This window comes from Haliotis rubra, unplaced genomic scaffold (genome assembly GCF_003918875.1).
Source record: "Haliotis rubra isolate DU_JTF1 unplaced genomic scaffold, ASM391887v1 Scf520, whole genome shotgun sequence".
Classification (NCBI taxonomy): domain Eukaryota; kingdom Metazoa; phylum Mollusca; class Gastropoda; order Lepetellida; family Haliotidae; genus Haliotis; species Haliotis rubra.
Window position 1 is genome coordinate 75568 of NW_025767214.1, and position 21009 is coordinate 96576.

The 21009-nt window shown below is 38.9% G+C and overlaps 2 protein-coding genes across 2 annotated transcripts; both read right to left on the minus strand.

Annotated features, from left to right (window-relative positions):
- Positions 1–1281: 1281 nt before the first annotated feature.
- On the minus strand, positions 1282–6641 carry LOC124252657 (sodium- and chloride-dependent glycine transporter 2-like). The gene is made up of 7 exons (XM_046686319.1): positions 6596–6641; positions 5636–5748; positions 4631–4762; positions 4292–4391; positions 3222–3322; positions 1830–1985; positions 1282–1467 (listed from the first exon to the last, which is right to left on the minus strand). The coding sequence occupies exons 1-7, from the start codon at positions 6639–6641 to the stop codon at positions 1282–1284; spliced, it is 834 nt and encodes a 277-aa protein (XP_046542275.1).
- A 4966-nt stretch (positions 6642–11607) lies between these two features.
- Positions 11608–12725, minus strand: LOC124252658 (sodium- and chloride-dependent glycine transporter 2-like). The gene is made up of 3 exons (XM_046686320.1): positions 12623–12725; positions 12068–12289; positions 11608–11777 (listed from the first exon to the last, which is right to left on the minus strand). The coding sequence occupies exons 1-3, from the start codon at positions 12723–12725 to the stop codon at positions 11608–11610; spliced, it is 495 nt and encodes a 164-aa protein (XP_046542276.1).
- Between the last annotated feature and the right edge of the window lie 8284 nt (positions 12726–21009).

Consider the following 21009-nt stretch of genomic DNA (forward strand, 5'->3'; position numbering starts at 1 on the left):
GAATGGCATGTGTTTTATATCTGTGATGCATATTCTCATATCAGAAATAAGTACATATCAAAATATTTTAGTAAATGTCCATCAATTATTAATTTTATATCAATATTACAGAGTAAAAATGTTAATATTATCAAGGATGTATGTCTATTTTTATACTTTGTTGACAAGAAACACAAATCTAAATGAAATATATATGTGCTCTACTTATCATCAATTTATGTACATGTATTTTGGGCCGGAGGCCTGTTACTGAAATAAAATTCTGTTCTGTTCTGTTCTGGAGGGTCAGTGGTCAAATATGAAATGCAGTTAGACAAACTGAACACGATGAGCAGCAGGCCAAACGAATAATCTACAAGCTCAATCCATTGTTTTGTGAAAAACGTAAGGTTTGATTGAACGCACGTTAAAATAGTCGGGCTCTCCAGTTTTCGATCAGGCTTTTAGCATCGCGAGTGTCACCCGTTGTGTAATGAGTGTGACGGGAGAATTTTCTAAAAAATCCATTTCTTCACCGATTTCGTTCACATTTTAAATATAAGTTACTCATAACATATAAAAACAATATACGGTTACACAAATCTAGATTTATATTTTAAAAAATTATTGTCCAAACAGTGATTCGAACCCATGTGCATAGGACATCGTGCTTAGATGCCATCTGGAAGTAGGAACACGCCGTCTAAACACCGCACATTATCAATATAATTTCAAATCGGCTGAATTTAATATTGCTGGTCTCTCACATGGCGAAACATTTGTGGAATTAGAAGAAATGTTCATTTAAGATAAGAGAGATAAGTGGGTTGAAGGACAACATGTATCCGTTTGCGGGAGAATTGATGGGGACATAAAATAATGTTTCTTCGTTTGTGTTGAGTTCAGAGATTCAGGGACACTTATACCAATAATTAATCGAATCGTTAACCAAAAATGAAAAGATTGTTGGCAGTGTTAAAAATGGACATTATGGTTTGTGGCAAGACCTAAACAATTTTCCATCGTTTGATGGCTAATATACAGCCTGTTAGGTATAACTGGGAAAAAATATATTGTTAAAATACTTTAATGCGACTTAAATCAAGTAAACGGAAATCGAGTTTTTTTCAAGTTCCGAACTCACGAAATACATTTGATTGGAACTGGAATAAGGTTTCAAAATAAAATACACAAAGAAAAGTTTTGAGCACTCATAAAGATTTATATAAACACATAAAATATCATCGCTTCCAGGAATGACCTTCGATATTTTTAGCAAAATATTCTCGAAACCGAGTCCGTTTACATTTTGCTGCTATAGAATCCATGGTTGTCAGAACCGCACTTGGCGGGTGGTTTGTCCTCGGTGTTGGCACTGATGCTGTCCAAAGCGTGTCCGTCAGGAACCTCGGCACTGGCCCAGTATCTTCCTGTCCGGTTTTCCTGTCCGGCAGGTCCCCAGCTGGGTGTTGGGACAAAGGCCTTCCTCTGAATAGACAATAATCGCCATGCTAGAGGGATGCTACGTAATTTGAGTCAACATTTCAGCAAAAAGGCGAAAATCCTGCACCCTGTGGGATGTCGTCATCTCATGTCAAGAAATGTGTCGTTACGTTCGTCCAGTAGAACGGCCCTTCGATGACTGGTTTTATAATATAGATTTATTTTGGTTAATGTTTAGATTGTTCTCGTCACGGTATGGCTGAAATATTGCCGATGGGACGTTAGATATAAACTCACCCAGTCACCCAAATAGAACGACTTAATTTAAATATAATAAAACAGCATCGTAACTTTGTGGAAATTTCTAACAGCGTTAACACATTTAGAAAGCGTTGTTTCGAACTTACAGGTCCGAGCCTGAAGATCTGTACCACAAAGATGAGGATGACTGTAATAACAGGGGCGACAACCATGCACCAACCAATGCCCTCCGCCCACAGGGGGAACTTGTAGTCTCCGTAGAAGGCTGGGGTGTACTGAGAGGCAGACACTATCAAGAGAAACTGAAAGAGCGAACATGCATTCAGATTGTTTTGTATAAATTGGGTGAATAAATCACTCAGTACTGAAGGAAAACCAAAGTTCTATGGATAGTCAACTTCTTTATTGCAATGAGTGCGGCGTTTCGGTGTAGGTACTAACACCGTTATCAGGCAGCATGGGACACAAAGTATCACGCTTGATTACTCATCGCAATAAAGAAGTTGACTATCCATAGGACTTGGTTTTCCTTCATCTGTACAACTTCTAAAGTGCCTCTCAAAGAAGTCACTCAGAACTGGCAATAAACCATTTTTTTCTCAAATTGAGCTACGTTGAAGAATCACCCTCATCATAGGCTGTAACGCGACAACTCTTTAGATAAGTATGGATGCTGTAAAGAAATGAGTAACGTTCATGTTGAAGTTTGTAAATGGGTACTTGGAGTATCACCACATCACTACACACAGTGTATTATGACCAGGGTTCTGAAATATTGGTTTAAAATCCATATTTGTCATCGTAATGGGGAACCATAATGAGAAGAACTGGAGATTTAGACATGAATTGGGAAGCACATCTCATTAACATGCTGTGTAATTAGGGTTTAGTCCTGGATATCCCATAATCCAGATTATCAGAAGGGTTGTGTTTCTGGCAGCAAACCCCGGTACTCTCCTGATGTCACCCGTCAGATTAGGAGGTACCAAATGTAAGGAACCAAAAACCGTGTCTCGGAGTCGGACAACTTGGTACATTGAATGCAAGCGTGACATTTCCTTGGCAATGTCCACATCCACAGGGAATTTAATTATATGAATAATTTCATTGTATTGATAAGAAAAAATCCGACATGGTCAGGTGTGTCCCCATTGATTCGTCGGAGGCTCCATAAAGAATTTCATAATGAGAATATTCCATGACGCCCTCTATGTAGTGCTGATGGAACTAGTGAATGACCTCTGAGTAAAAAGCATATTAAGCATAACACTAATACGTAAAGCTGATCATGCAGTAGATGAACACTGTGGACCAAACATCTGACCAATAATACAGTACAGATAATCTTGATATCATCATGGCACACATTCCGTTCCCCACACATGCCATCAGCATATTTCAGAGACACCTTAAAGCGGGGGTGCCTATTATCCCGTCATGCCATCAACATATTTCAGAGACACCTTGAAGTGGAAGTGGCTACCATCCCGTCACTACGTTCAGCATATGTCTGAAATACATTAAAGCGAGGAGCCTACCAAAAGGGCGGCAGGAGTCAGGAAGACCCAGTTGATGACCCAATATGGATTGGGACGGCGACCAAGCATCATCTTAATATCCTCCATGAACCGCTTCACACCTGAATAACGATACAAAAGATTATAAAGAGCTATGATTGTTTGCTTGTTTGCTTGTTGGTTGTTTAACACCGAACACAATATTCCAGCTACATGGTGGCGGTCTGTAAATAATCGAATTAGGACCAGACAATCCAGTGATCAACATCATGACCATCGATCTACGCAATGTGGATACGATGACATGTGTCAACCAAGTCAGCGAGCATGACCACCCAATCCCTTTAGTTAAGTATGGGTTGCCGAAGACCAATCCTAACCCGGATCTTCATGGGTCTTAAAGACATTTATATCACGTATTGGCTTGCCAATAAAAACGACATTATTAGGGAACCACATTTGTTAGTTAACATCATATCCGAAAGCGGGATGTTAAAAGAAGTTTCACGACATGCAATCCATTGGAATCATAAGGCGGCCACCTTACTAAGTTTATTTGCTGTAAAAACCACTCCCATATACAGTATCCTGTTTATCAATTTTCCAACATCAAGTGTATGCAAGAACATTACGGCTAGCTACATATCATATATTTACAGTGGCTTGTGGCTAATTACTGAGATCTAAAATACAAAATATACTTTAATGGCGGGATAGAAATATTATACTTGGCAAATATGAGAACCTTGCTTCATCACTCAACAGTACATGCTCTCTTTTAAACATGTACTTCGTATCAACACTTTTTGACAGTGATAAATAAAAACGTGCTTATCATGTAGTCTGACACATACAATGCTATTCGCTCAGATTCTCGTAATGAATTTATGTATATTTATAGTGTATTATGCCAAAAAACAGCCAAACTGCAAATTTTAAGCTGCCATTTTCAGCCACAAATGAAGTTTCACATAAACTATATGACAAGCAAAATATTCCCCCCAAACTACATCTCAAAGACTGAGACCTCTAATTCAAATTTTGATGTTATTCTCACCTTAGTTTGAGAAAATAATTAAGAGCATACACACCATAGACATACATGATGCAGATGATCTCCGCCAGACACACTAGCATCACGCTATAGCTGCCACAGTACCAGTCCGTCAGTGTCAACACATAGATACCACCCTGGAGGAAAACATAGACGACAGTGAGAGCTACAGGCATGGCCATGAATGTCACATCTGTCATATCCGCGAACATAACTGTTACCTGTTTACAATATTTAGTTATGGATTGGGATGATTAATTTAGGTTATAAATGTCGATTCGGATTAAGTTGGTTGCACATTTTATATATGCTTAATAAGGGAACATATGTAGCCAACTATAAAACGACAGCAAAGATCAGTAATAGTTAATCCAACCTTTGTGACGAAAGGCAAACCGAGGAGGAAGCCAAGGAGACAACAGAGGGCTGTGAAGGCAGTTTTGTGGGGTCTCAGGAAACGTGGGAAGACGTCACTGATGCCGCCCACTATTGTTTGCATAGCTGTGAACTGCAGAAAAAGAACACAAAGATAAGCGATGGTTCTGTCATGTATGTATTTTGGAAAATCACATAAATCTACAAGGTGTGACAGTAAGTATATCAAATTTGACCATTCTGAGCGAGGACTGATGTCTTTTGTTGATAACAGAGACTAGACTGAGACCCAACCCTTCGTCTGATATGTTTGCAATTTGGAAATGAACAGGTGTTGGAATACTGACATTGGATATTAGAAGAAAATTAGCCATAGAGGTTCCCCTTTGTTTGTTCATCATTTGTTATCATTACGTCATTTTTTAATACTTTGTAATGCTTATAAGAACATCATGTCACTGTTGACCGCCTCCGTGGTGTAGTGGTTAGAGCGTCCGCCCGTAGGGCGGAAGGTCGCGGGTTCGATCCCCGACCGCGTCATACCAAAAGACGTTAAAATATGGTACTTGTTGGTCCCTGCCTGGCGCTCGGCATTAATGGGTACAACAAGGACTCGGCTCGGAGTCAGTATACTGTGTCTGAGTGGGGTACTCATGCTTAACTGCGGCATGGTATCTCAATGGGCTAGCACTTTTAAACCTGTGCTAGTACAAGCAGCCGCACATACACATACACACGCATGCACGTCGTCATATGAGCGAAATATTCTCATGCACGACGTTAAAACCCAATTTCACCTCACCTCATGTCACTGTTGCAAAAATGTTACGATAACGTCCTCTCATGCCTAAGGGTTACTTAATTAGGCGAATAAATTAATTGTCTATAACATAACGTAGTTCGTGGGTTCTGAAAATATTGCTTTCTGTCTTGGCTGTGAGAAAAAAAACTAATTTATGACGGTATAAATGTCAATATAGGTACGGTGAGGTGTGTTTTATTCCACCTGAGTGTCCATTCCGAGTGAAAACAGCATAAAGAAGAACAGGAAGGCCCACAACGATGACACTGGAAGCTTCGCGATGCTTTCTGGGTAAGCAATGAATGCTAGACCAGGCCCTGAAACGATATCACACATTTCACCTTCATAGTGGGTAAGTTCCCAGTTTTCAGTGCTGGTTGCAGAGATCAAGTGAAATGAAGCTCTAGAGGCTGCAGTGCATTCTACACGGTGTCCTTCTTGAACCCTGACAGCGTGGACCCTTGTTGGAGCTGGCAACCACTAGTTGGGGGGAGAATTCATGGATTATTGACAGCCAAACCATGAGCATACCCTTATTAGTTGTTCCTCAATGCATTGTTGGGTCAGCTACTGTAGTAGAACACCTACATGTAATGACATTGACTGGAATCTATGGTGAGGACTTCAGACAAAACATCGGTTTTGTTTTTTTTTGCTAACTTCATTCTGTGCTTTCTTCCACATCCGTCTGGTCAAGTTATTGGTCAGGTTTAATCACTCTTGTATATTCATATTTATTTTACTTTTAAATTTAAAACTTAAAGGTATTTTTGTCATTTTACCACTTACTATTTGACAGATTTTCAAGGATTACAATGATTTGTATATCCAGTTCTAAGTCAGTCACAGTTGTTGGCATCAAACAAAAGAGATGCTCATTTCATGGAAACCCAAAACATTTGCAATAAACCGTAAATGCGTGTATCACAATCCTATTATTACTGACATATATACCTACAAAACCGTTCAGTAAACCAATGCCACCACTTACACATGAAAAACATGTACAAAGGTGTTGAATATTTTGGCCGAAATATTTACCTCTGAATGGGCGAAAAGGAATCAATATTTCGCCTCGTGCACACGTTATCAAGGCATCCCGCTTGTACCCATGTGATCCAAAGAATTACAGTTGTATTACTTCTAGGGTTCATTCTGCCTTACCTTGGTCGACCACGTTCTCGATGTCCTGGTTGGTGATGTCAGCCATGAAGCCGAGCACGGAGAAGATGGTGAAGCCAGACAGAACGCTGCTCACACAATTGACGAAAGTAATAATAATAGTATCCCTGCAATGATATAAAACTGAAGTCGGTCATCCTCGCGGGTCATGCTAACTTACACCAGTCCTGCTGTCTCTATTTAAACAATTAAACAGCAAAGCCAAATATGTTAGTGTCGTAGATAATTTATTTTAATTATTTATTTATTTATTGTTTGTTTGTTTTCTTCTGTTGTATTTTATTTATTTTTATTTTTTTGTTTTATGGTGTGTTTGTTGTTGTTTTTGTGGGGGGATTTAGTTACATAAAATATTAAAATAGTACTATTTAAAAATGAAAAAGACGCTCAGTGAATGCAATATGCTGTTATTTTAATGCTATAAATAAAATGTTTAACAGTAAATCATTTCTATCTTATATTATTGCTTCAGTCAAAGACCATAGTCACAGACTTTAGCTAGTGCCGCTGGTCCCGTGCATCTTGATACAGACTATAACTAATCCCCCTTGAGAAATTCCAATTAAGAGTTTAGTCACACTCTGTTGCACAATCCACTTTTGAGCTGGCTGGGACCACACCTTCCGAACAGACATTGTGATGCAATACGTACATAGATCGTTATATCAGTAGTTTTGGACATATTGTATTGAACGAGAAGATGTCATGTCATTCAGTACATAAGGTTCAAATATATTTAGTCTGGTATGACGCTCTATATTTAATAGATAGACTTTTCATGACTCAGATTGTTTTTTTCCAAATCTAAACTCCAAACGTCACTTTCGCAGTACGTAGTACACGATGTAAACAAGAGATCACATCCATCCACCTGACGTCAACAATCAAGTGCCAGGACATGATCACGAAAGAAACAATACAAAATAACATTTGGCCCCAAACAACTTCCATTTAATAACTATAATGGTTCAAAGATTTCATTTTGGACACTCAAAGGAAAAAGCAGACCCGGTAGCCGCGCAATACCGTAATCGGAGAGCACTGCGGAAGTCGACTAAGCTCGCCCTATTGCACTGCTGTATTGCTACAGTAATGAAATGGCTATCTGACATAGCTCTGTGTTTTTCCAGTGGGAGTACTGCATTCCGCGGTTGTACACATCACACTGGTTTTACACCAGCACGTCTAGTTGATGGAAACATTCATACATCGTCACGAACGCATATTGAAAAATCTTAAAATCTCCCACTTTTCCCTTGTCAACACATAAACCTGAAATACTCGAATTTTGAAAATAAACATTATCGATATCACAGGCAAGAGAAGATAATAGTATCAACCCACCGTTCACAGTTGCTGTTAAACTTGTTGTAACTTGACATTGCCACCGAAGTGCCAAATCCATTAGCCAAACAAAAGAATACCTGAGTGGCTGCATCCCTCCACACCTGCAATACAGCCAGCAAATGGTGACAATACATCAAGTAGGTATTTGGTGATCAGAATCAGTGCCTTAAAATAATGACTGCTCTTCTCATGTCACATCTGATATAATAAAATACAGATACTAGAAAACATGGTAAAACTTCACACTTTTATTAGTAGCAGCTAAATGTAATACAGGTTGGACATGAAAATATGAACACTGTGAAAAGAATTCCTCATTAACAAACAATGACCAAAGGAGAAACTTGACTCACGTCGAGACAATGTTTGTTTTTCTTGATTAAACCTGGGCCATCCCGATCCCACTGGTTGTTCGTAGATTACTTATATAGTAAGTACAAAACATAACACCTTAGACAATAGGTTTAGCTCAGTATCACCAGAGGTATATCAGTACAATATGAAAATCTGTGTTATTCAATCTGATTGGTTGAAAAACATTATCAAATGGTATTCAATTCCTTAAAATTGCAAGACTATACGCTGCGTATTAATGCGTACAATTATCGCACACAATTGTATTGTTACGTCGTCAGCAGTGGTGACGTCATTCAAATCATATTGTGACGTAAAGTCGGAATGACGTTATAAATGAGCAGTTCCAGATGCTACCATGGGAACCAGCCAGAAAGGCCGGCTAATGACACCCGTACTCGAGAGAAACACGCGTGGGGACCTTTTGCTTTTCTTTTGCGTTTACAATGTCTATAAATATCTTGTGTTGGCTAATTTCCAGGTGTTATTGAGTACTTGAAGCACGGGGATTTATTTGGAACCGATGGCGTTAGCCGGAGGTTTCAAATGAAATATTATCGTTTATCTCCTAGTTACGTACGAGCCAAACTTAGTTTGGACCTGATTATCAAGTAACAGTACCACCCCTACAAGTGCCTGGGAATTACCAGACTTGTGTTTTCTGAAAAAATGAGACACAAGTAACAAACTAACTACTAAACAATAGGGGAGATGTAGGTACCAGAATAGAGATACCTTTATTATCAGCCTTCCCACAAAACCAAGAGACCCTAAAAGAAATATGCCAATATAAATGTAGCTTTTAAGAAGAACATGAAAGCAACAGGAAACCACCATCCTGCCAGCAACAACCGCTGAGACCTGTATACCACCTTTCGTGCAATTGTGGACCTGCTTATACTGGCGAAACCCCTCACAATCCGAATCAAAGAACATCAGATATCAGCATTATAACTTTATTCTAAATCAGACAGCTGACCATATCCGAGACAATCCCGACCACAGCATCTGGTGGGACAAAGTCAAAACCCTATCAACCAACCTCAAAGACTTCAACAGAAAACTCCAAGAAGTTGTGGACATCAAAAGACTTCCACCATCAATCAATCGTAACACACCTCCAGTCTACCACCAGCTCACAAAAGATTCCCATCAATCAATCGTAGTCAAGGTTATTGCATACCTTCAGCCTACCACAAGCTCACCAAAGATTCCATCAATCAACCGTGGTCAAGGCTACTACATGCCTTCAGCCTACAACCAGCTCACCAAAGATTCCCATCAATCAACCGTGGTCCAAGGCTACTACATGTCTTCAGCCTACAACCAGCTCATCAAAGATTTCCATCAATCAACCGTGGTCCAAGGCTACTACATGCCTTCAGCCTACAACCAGCTCACCAAAGATTTCCATCAATCAACCGTGGTCCAAGGCTACTCCATGCCTTCAGCCTACCACAAGCTCACCAAAGATTCCATCAATCAACCGTGGTCCAAGGCTACTACATGCCTTCAGCCTACAACCAGCTCACCAAAGATTTCCATCAATCAACCGTGGTCCAAGGCTACTACATGCCTTCAGCCTACAACCAGCTCACCAAAGATTCCATCAATCAACCGTGGTCCAAGGCTACTACATGACTTCAGCCTACAACCAGCTCACCTAAGATTCCATCAATCAACCGTGGTCCAAGGCTACTACATGCCTTCAGCCTACAACCAGCTCACCAAAGATTTCCATCAATCAACCGTGGTCCAAGGCTACTACATGCCTTCAGCCTACAACCAGCTCACCAAAGATTCCCATCAATCAACCGTGGTCCAAGGCTACTACATGCCTTCAGCCTACCACCAGCTTACCAAAGATTCCCATTTAAAAACAAAATCTTTTTTATTCATTTCAATTCAGTAGGTATGCATTCAGATTGGGTGTGTACAAATATATACATATATTATGTATGAATAACAGCTTCATGTAATTTATATATAGCAACAATACATTGTTGGTTGGATACTGTACTGAAGCGTGCGTGGAATAAGCACGTATGGACATCCAAACTGATATAAGCTGTGTACTATGAGTACTGATAACAGACAAACTTAAAACATGAGACAACTACAGTAAGACTGCAATACAGTGATCAAATGTTTCCACTTTGCATGGAATGAAGGCAGAGCGTTATTCTTCTTTGCAATAATTTCTTCAACATTAAAAACATCCTTGACAGTTTTCCTAAAACCTTCTATTGTTAACATATTTATTTTGATGCTTGTGATATGGATATATTTTTTGGCTAATAAGATTATATGTGATTAATGACAAACCTTGGCTTCGGTCAACTTTGTCATCTGTAGTGTCGTGAAAAATGCGACGCCCTTCTCGTGTCCTGGAAGGGTCATGCCCCTGATCAGCAACACCAGGAGAATAGCATAGGGGAAGGTGGCAGTGAAATAGACGACCTGAGAGAGAAATATCAGCAACCTTACACATCTGCAGATCAATACACCTCCTCTGTATGTTTCGGAGATCGTGAAACACAATTGTGAATTCTATTTTTCTATTGGAAATATCAGAAATTACTGACAATCCACATATGCACATTGCTGGGCCATCATCACTTTTCTTTTATGACCCTTAAACTTTTCGACACATAATCGAAATTGATTTTCCTTTGACATTGAAGTTTTAACTATCTTGGAAATAAATGTTTACCGCATCAACTGAAATGTACATCAAATGTGCTGAATATTTAGACTGATTGCTTTCTGTGGTCACGCATTTCGTCATACAAGAGAACTACTTGATCACAGATTACATTCAAATTATCACTACAACTTCAGGACGACCATCCCACAAGGGACAATGACACTTTTTGTACCTTGCCCGATGTTTTTATTCCTTTCTTCAGACAGAGGAAGAGGAGGACCCAGGCAAAGAATAGATAAATGATGTTCTTGTAACTCAGCCCTCCCAAATCCTCAAAACCATCAGATTCGTGAAGACGTAGTACATGGCGCCAAAAATACAAAACAGGATTCTTATAAGTATGCGGTTATTAAGGTATAAACGTAATAATAACGGAAACAAATATCGATGTTCATTAGAATTATAAGTCAACAATAACAACGTCAAAGAGAGTCTGTTTATTATATTTTTGTTGGGAATGGTGCTAAATCAGAGCGAACGTTCTGTGCGGTACTGCAACAACTGACTCTATTATCAGTCATTAGGAAAATAGTAACATGCCACTTCACTTGTAAACTGGCCTTTACCCGTTCCGCCGATCTCACACTTACTCCCAGTACTCTTCACTGGCTGTAGTGTATTTGTTCAGACATCTCTTGGTGATGTCATCCTGGATCATGGTGGAGTTGAGGTCGTCGGTGGTGTTGAAGGTTGAGTTGTAGACTTCAGAGATGTTGCACAGAAGGCTCTCTACACAAGGTTGGTTGTAGAGCTCTTCTGTATAGAAATGAGTGAATATGTATATGAAAAGTCGAAACAGAGCAAATATCAGAGAATTCACTCATTCCTTTATTAATAAAAGAATATATGCTTATAATGCCAACACAAGGGGATTCCCTAACAACCTATGCAGGATGTAAGAGGCAATATTCCGAATCAGGTCGCGGTCACTGTTTAATCAATATTTGATTATTTACAAGCCGTCGTCGTACAGCTTTGACAGAAACCCAACAAAGCAAGACGAAGGCACTCATACACCCTTCTAAATTCCAACCAGAAAATCTTACTGAACAAAGTCGTTGTTCTGTTTGCCTCATCCATCAGCGTTAGCGGAGGGAATGGCTCCGACCTACAGGAATTGGTGTTCCAGGGATTGCCACACGACCCCCAGGGTACAGCGTCGTCAAGGTTGACGAAGCTGACAAACATGTAGTAGATGGAGTACATGACGAGGACGTTGTAGTAGATGGTAATTATGGTAAGGATGATCACCATAGCAACCCCGATACCTGGAATGAATCAGAAGGATAGGAAATATTACTGACACAAAAGTGAGAAACGACAATGCCAAATGCAAAAGGGTAAAATCGATCGTTCATAAAACATGAACGGACTGATGCCAGGTACGTCGTCAAACATCATCTTGGGAAGGAGCACTAACTTGTAAAGGAAAAAAACAACAAATATACGATTCGAGGAGAAATTATGCATATGATCCTGTCTGCAGGAAATATCATCTCATTATTTCTTAATGTATACATCTTTGAAACAACTATCTCAATCACTACTCATCGACATGTATATTGATAAATGACGGCTTAAATGACCACCCAGGCTCTTACCGTGGAAAGCCGGGCTGACCTTCCACACCGTGATCGGCCCTTCTGAGGCGAACTGACCGAGGGCCATCTCCAGGAACATTATTGGTAGGCCAAGCACCAACATCATGATCAAGTAGGGAATCAGGAAAGTGGCTGCAAGAGTACATAGACCATAGACGAGTACATTAACACGGTGGCTACCTGTATGTATTTTATCTAAAGACAGTTACATAAGTAAAATACTCACAAGTGATTTTGTTTCAATATTTTTTAATGAGAACTGAGTCATCAGTTATCAGAGGTACTAAGGTAGTAGATAATCAATAATTGATGTATGGGACAATACTTAGATGATACAAGGCGTAAATGAAAACACCACCAGAGCACATACCTCCTCCATTCCTGTAGCAGAGATAAGGAAACCTCCAGACAGTTCCAAGGCTAGCTGCGTAGCCAAAACAAGACAGCAAGAACTGGGCCTTGTTTCCCCAGGAACCCCTCGCAGAAACCTGAAGTGATGCGTAGATCTGTCATATCTTGTATTATTGAGAACCCCATGGAATAACGCAGATACAGACGCTAACCAAACCATTAGGATTATTTTCATCTCCTGTAGTTGTATTTCTATAGATCATTTCATTTATATTACAAGAGATCATTTCTATTACATTACAAGGGACCGTTTCTATTATATTACAAGAAACCATTTTATTATGTGACAGAACATTTTTATTATATCACAGGAGACCATTTATATTATTAAGGTTTGGACAGAAGGTGTCATGAAAGGAACAAACAGGAGAGTTACGTCCAATTGATCTCTCGCCTAACACTGGTTTGAAACTGTAACGAGGACGCCCTGACCTAGAATGAAGTGCAATTGCATTTCCCCAGCAGAGTAACTCTCCAATGTGTTGTGTTGGAAGGTGAACTATTTTTACTCTGAGATTAACAATTCTGACTTCGAGAACTTTGTTTAAATGGGATGTTATTTGAAATATTAACTCTTCCAACGCCAGTCAACCACAGGCTTTTACTGCCATGACACCGAGGTCCCAGAGATTCTGATATGGTAGATGAAACCTTCGTTTATCAAGGAGAATATCAGCTTGTAAAATACTATTATACACCATTTGAAAGGAGTACCCCTACTGTTGATAAATATATATTTTAACGTTTATATATTTCTACAATTTATAAAAAAAGTTAATAAAATACAAGCTTGCACATTTATAATGCCCAGATCAAACACATTTTTTCAATTGGCAGGATGCCATGATATCCTCTTACCTATTTCTTTTTTATAAAGAAGAAAGCAGGTAACTTCAGCTAAGGGGTCGCGGTATTCCTTCGATTTTACTTTTCAAGGATACATAGGGAACAGGTTCACGGATATTTTTTGTAAAAAAGTTAAGTTATAGTGCGCATTGCTAGTTTCGAAAGTCATTTGATATCGTCAATAGGTCCAAGTAAATATGGTTTGTAATGCGAAATGGTATCGTCAAGAGTATACGACGTTACAGCAACGGTAATAAACGTAATGAAGGAAGCATCAGTTTAAAATACCAATCAGACTTGGCGGCAACAAGGACTGGCAATCCATTTTCTTCCTGCGCAGAGTATTTAGTTATTCCACAACTTTTTGTTCCACGGTAGAAAACAACGAGGGGTTCAGATGTAAAAAAAAATAGGCAATAGTGGTTCTGTAATCATGATTACTGTCTTCTTTAAGTTCAGTTAATTGTACGATTCCGACTGTATCATACAGATGGGATAACTATCATATCACATAGTTCTGGGCGGTGGGGCAGCCTGATGGTTTAATCGTCCGCTCGTCACGCTGAAGACAAGGGTTCGATTCCTCACATCAGTACAATCTGTGAAGACCATTTCTGGTGTCCCCCGTCGTTATATTGCTGGAATATTGCTAAGAGTGGCGTAAAAACATGCTCAAATTGTGGCTATATCTGGTGTTCTTGAAAAGTGAAGGTATCCTCTCTTCCCACAACAAGAATATGTATTGGTGAACGAAGGCACCAGCTGCAAGTATCCTGATCCAGGCGGATTTGGGATTTAACCAAACTATAAAACAACCCCTGCTAAATTTCGAAAAACTAATTAATTGAACAAAATGTTGCTTGTCTTTTGGTGTCAGAATTCTTCAGCGGGTCGTCGCTGATATTTCCCTTTATACTTTGGTCGTGTGATAAATTGGACCTGAACGTATCAGCTTTGTTGGGCAATAAAGCATCCTGCTTCACATTCAGACTTTACGACGAATTCACCTTTCATCTGTCACCTGCCCACGATTGGTAATGCTAATGGATCTCGGGGAGTTTTCTGTGCTCGGGAATGAACGGAACCTGTGAGTGTCAGTAGTGGTTGGCTTCTCCTGCCTGGAGGCTCATTCCCCGAGAACGCTTGTAATTGTCACACTGCTGTGACACACTCGCTTAAAGCAACACGATTATGGTAAGCAGTCATCTGAATAGCAAGATGGCACTAAGAGTCCAAAGGGTTTCAGCCATAGGCGAGATATGTTAATAACGCTGTGCTTTATCTGAGTTGAGTTCAATTAGTTGTAGTTTATGTCATGATAGTTATAGACACAATAAAATAATTCCTTGCTTTTCAAATGGGTCGTTATTAAATTATATTTCACTTTCAGTGGAGAGATACTGGCATGGTGAATGATTGAAGTCTCTTTGGCCAAGTGGTTTTCAAATCAACTATCTGAATGTATTCAATTTACCCGAGGTCTCTAAGGGCGGATCCCAGAGAGAAACAGCATTTTCGATCCCCCCGAACGGAAGTGTTTAGCAATGGAAAGTATTATCGTCAAAATATACCCTTGCTCAAAGCTGAGGTATTTTCAATTTATGTTAACTTAATTGTGGTAATTTTTAGCGTTTTCTCCCCGCAGACGAGACATATTGATAAGGTTGTATCTTTGCTGACGTTAGTTGAACTATGGGCCTTGATTCCTGTAGACACACTTTCATTAATTGCAAACTCAAATCACCCACGATTGTTGAGAAAAGGAAAGTATTCTCGCCCCCAGGCTGCAGTTCGTCCACTGGGCGTAGTTTAACGTTTTTTAGCTTTGTATAGATGTCCATAAAACAGCATGTAGAAGTTTGTAAACTCATTATCAGAGGAGCTGGGGATTTCTGGGCAAATGAGTTTTGTATCAATTGCACTGTTTCCGTGAAAAAGCTGTAACATATGGTATTTTTGGGATTACACTTTCTCAGTAAGTTACAGATTCTATTACTTATTTCTGGTTGAGTCACATGCGGGATTTTGTTTAGTATGTAATTAATCATAGGAAATAAACATTCCTGTGTTATATAATTGTTGGATTATGTTATTATGTAGTTAATCATCGGAGACAAACATTCTTCTGTGATATAATTGTTGCATTATGTTTATTATGTAATTAGTCATCGGAGACAAACATTCTTCTGTGATATAATTGTTGGATTATGTTTATTATGTAATTAGTCATCGGGGGTGGCGCCACCTGTAATGGCGAGGGTAGCACGCACATGACATCATGGGAGTAGACATTCAGCTCTGGCGCATACGTATAGGCACAAATGTACAGCCCAATAGTACACAAACCAAGTACAAATGTGGTTTTGTGTTATCGGGGTGCTTTTTGAAAAGACAACTGCAAATTCTGCTTGTTCTCGGAATTTTACTCATCATGAGTGGCAACGTGGAGTTAAATCCGGGGCCCCTGACACGTCAGACCCAGAGCAGACTGTCCCTGTCATCCACGGGTGTCCAGGTAGACAAGCGGAGAGCGCATGCTGCTGCAGGCGATACTGACGATACAAGTATCTGCGGGATACTGCAGGATATACAGCACCAGCTCTCCAGTCTCAACTATTAGTTTGACAAATTCGAGCCTACTATAGAGACCATGAGGTAGAAGCAGGACAACATGTGGAAAACTATTGCGAGACTAGAGGATGAAAAAATGATTTTGTCAGATAAAGTCGAAAATTTAGAGTCACAGTCAAGGAGAAACAATCTTATATTCTTTGGAATTAAGGATGAAGAAAAAAACGAAACGTGGTCAAGCTCAGAAGATAAAGTTAAAAAATGTTTGTGTAACGAACTACATATGAGTGAAAGCTCATACGCAGAAAGCTAGGAGAGTTTGTAAAACACCATAGGGACAATGGCGACGATTGTTACATATCCTATAACAAACTGATACTAAATGGCGATGTCTATGCTTATGATTGGGGTAAAAAGTCCACCGTCAAGATAGGGACACGTCACAGTCCCGCTGACGACACTCGGGGTACAGCCGACACACAGACCTCTAGGTCCGGGGACAGGTCTCCAGGTAGCAGACGACAAGTCAACTCCGACGACCCGGATGCCCGAAGTGACAGTGTCCATGAGACCTAGGGTGCGGCCGAGGCCAGTCTATTGAGGAAATACAGATAAGTAAAATACTAGACTCCGATTTTCTAGAATCTATTAAGTTGTTTACATGGAATATTATCGGACTTTATTCTAAAATCCGGTCAGAAAAGAATAATCTGATACATTTGTGCACAAATTATAATATCATATGTTTCATAGAGACTTGGGCCAAGAACACTGCAGATTTTGAAACTTTGTTTCCAGATCACACCTGTTTCCAGTGTGTGAGACAACGTCGCTTTGAACGAGTACGTTACTGCGGGGGTATTGCTGTCTACGTCGCAACTCCATTGCCCACAGTTTTAGCAGACTGCATACTGAATGGACAGATTGTGTATTCCTTCTCCACACCAGCCTTGATAAACAGGTAACCTTGGATTCGTATACCTCACAAGTTTCATACAAAACTATGGCACGTCTTATTTGCCACTTGACGAATTTGAATATGACAATGATGGTTTTGATATTTTACGATCTTCTATATGTTGTGATAAATGATGAAGGGACACAATTACTATCAATATGTCGCAAATTAAATATGCATATCCTGAATGGAAGGGCTGGAAATGATAGATCAGGGGATTTCACGTTTATAAGTCAGCAAGGGAATATAGTGTCAGGCTATTGCATAGTATCATTTGATCTATACGCACATATAACTGATTTCAATATCGCATGTAGGAGTGAATCAGACCATTTACCACTGACAGCGGAGATGAGTTTAACCTCTGACACAGGTATACCACATGACTCGTCCCACTCACGCGCACCCCTCCTGCGAGGGTAGAGCACGTGGACAGGTTTGTGTGGACAGACAGCGTGCGCGGTGAGATTCATCAGTATCTGTCTAGTGTAATTGACAAATACTCATCGCATTTCTATGAGCATGTGAATAAGGACATAGATAAAACCATACATACATTCAATGAATTATTTAGTGAGTGTTTTAACGCTGTGAACTCATATAGTTCAAAGCATAACAAACCAGACAGGCTGAATATGAACAACACACAATACAAACCTCAACCCAAGTGGTTCGATCGGGAATGTGAACAACTTAAACGATATTAGTGCACATTGTGCATTGTAGAAAATACCTTGAAGTTAAAAAACAGTTTCAGAAATTGTGTAGTGAAAAGAAAGCAGAATATGATAAAGATGTACTTGATGACATTATTGATGCAGCGAACGATAAGAATTGTGCACGATTTTGGAGAAGTAATCAAAAGATATTGCTATGATAGTGTTTGTTCACACGTTATTTCACCTGAGACGTGGCATGAATATTTTCAGCAATTTCTAAACCCTGATAACGCAAATAATGACATTGCTGAACATATTTCTGATTTCTTGTCTAGTCACAATATGGACGATTGTGAATTTTGTAATAAGAGTGATATTGAAATTGCCAGCTGTATAAGTGATCAGTAAATTATTAATGCTATTAAAAAGTTGAAATGTGATAAGGCACCGGGGCAGGATGGTATACTCGCCGAGTCAATTAAGGAGGTTTCTATAGTTTTGTTGCCTTTGCTAAATAGACTATTTAACCAAATCCTTTGATACGGGATGTTTCCCGTATTCTTGGAACTTAGGACTAATAGTACTTTTATTCAAGTCTGGTGTAAAGAATGATCCAGGGGATTACCAAGGTACCTCGATATTAGACACAATAAGTAAAGTATTTCTCTCTATTATGAAAGACCGTATACAGTCGTGGGTAGAAACACAACGCCTTTTCTCTGAATCACAAGCTGGTTTTAGAGAAAGATATTCCACCAGTGACCAAACGTTTATTTTACATTCAGTTATCCATAGATTTATTAGAAAAAAGAGAGAGGTAAATTCTATTGTATATTTGTAGATTTCCAAAAAGCGTTTGACTCAGTGAACAAGAGCAAATTGCTCTACTTGTTGTTGCAAAGAGGTATTCATGGTAAAGTCCATAAACTTTTAACAAATATTTACAAGAACCTTAAGGCTTCAGTTCGGTGTAGTAAAACAACTATGACTGACATGTTCAATACATCATGTGGATTGAGACAAGGTTGTATATTGTCACCAGTATTATTTATAATGTATATTGATGAACTTGTAAATGAAATAATGAAATCTGACGACAGTGGCATAATTATTGATGAATCCTAAAACCATTATCAATATTGCTTTTTGCTGATTTTGGGGATGGGAAAAACGTAAACAAATCGGAAAGGTTCATTCAAGGTTTTGTAAATATGTATTACAGATTGGTTCTAGGGCATCAAGTAGAACCGCACTGGCAGAATGAGGTCGTTATCCTATTGAAATATATGCTATATTAGCCTTGGTCGTTTTGGATGAAGATTTTACGGCAACCGCCATACAGATATACAAAGAATATTATGAAATGTTAAAAAGACAAGATGATAATGGGGATGAAAACTGGGTATCAAAAGTGAGAATGTTATTATTTAGATACGGTTTCGGCTATGTATGGATAGCACAAGATGTTGGTAACGAGAAACGTTTTCTGGAGAATTTTAAACAGCGTTGCAAAGACATATAGTATCAAGAGTGGCATCAATATATAGCTTTTTACGAATCTTTGACGTTCTATTCAACCATAAAGACTGACTATTTTCTTGAAATATATCTTGTAACTATTACTTCAAAAGATTTACGGAGATGTTTGACAAAACTTCGTAGTAATGTACATGATTTTAATGTTAATTCGTAAAGATACTCCAAAAACTATGAAACTGCGTTTTGTAGTTCCTGTGTGACTGAACTAGAAGATGAATTCCATATTACATTAGTATACCCTCTTTATAATGAGTATCGTGCTAAATAGTTTCCTGAAAATTGCCCTCATGTTCAAATGTTTATTGAATTGACGAGAACAAGCGATATGAAAAGACTATTAAGACTGTATCTTTCTTAAAAAAGTGTTTGTACTTCGATCGAAACAAAAATCTCTGTGAACACATAATCGTATCAATTGTAATAAGATCTACATTCTCAGTGTGGCGCATATGCATGTCTTTACCATACTGTTTTACACATGTTGTACTGTTTGCCATATAAACGTAATAAAGATGTAATTAGTCATCGGAAACAAACATTCTTCTGTTATATAATTGTTGGATTATGTTTATTATGTAATTAGTGATCGGAAACAAACATTCTTGTGTTATATAATTGTTGGATTATGTTAATTATGTAATTAATCATCGGAAACAAACATGTATCTGTTATATAATTATCATTATATTGCTGATACTTTGAGACTGGCTTGGAAATTACACAGATGTCAGAGTTAATGTTTGAAATGAACATACTTTGTTTGGATTCGCAGGGAAGAATAACAATTCAATCAGTGTAGTAATAGGGTATACGTAACACAATCTGTGCTCTACAGACTTAACAAGAAAAACAAGGTTAAACCTTTAGTAGTTCAGATATTGAAAATACACAACATATGGCATATTCAAATTGTAATTATGCAAAATTGTATGCCTTCTCGTCTTCTTTACATTTGTTACACGGTTTTGGTATCTTTCTGTCCATAATACCCCCTCGTATTTCCAGCACGAGATACTATATATTAGGTTACCAATTATCAAGGATATCTTTGATATGTCCATCAAATATTTCGTTTTAAAAGTCATACAAATGAGATGCTACATGTTGCCGGATTCGTTAAACCAACCTAAAAAGGCATATAAAGGGTCAAGAGCAAAATTTGTCAGCAACTATACTTACTTCAGTTGTCATGTTTTTGCATCAAATTCGATCTTCCGACAAGAAGCTCCAGAATGGACCTACAGAGTTATCTAGGCACATTGAGACGGTGCCGTGACGGCAGGCATTTTATAGAATTATTGTGTAACCAATGAAAGGTCTGATCTAAATCACATGGCTGTCTGACACCGTTGAGATCCTGTTAGAATTGGTTGTTACTAACGGGATCGGTTGGTCATGTGTGC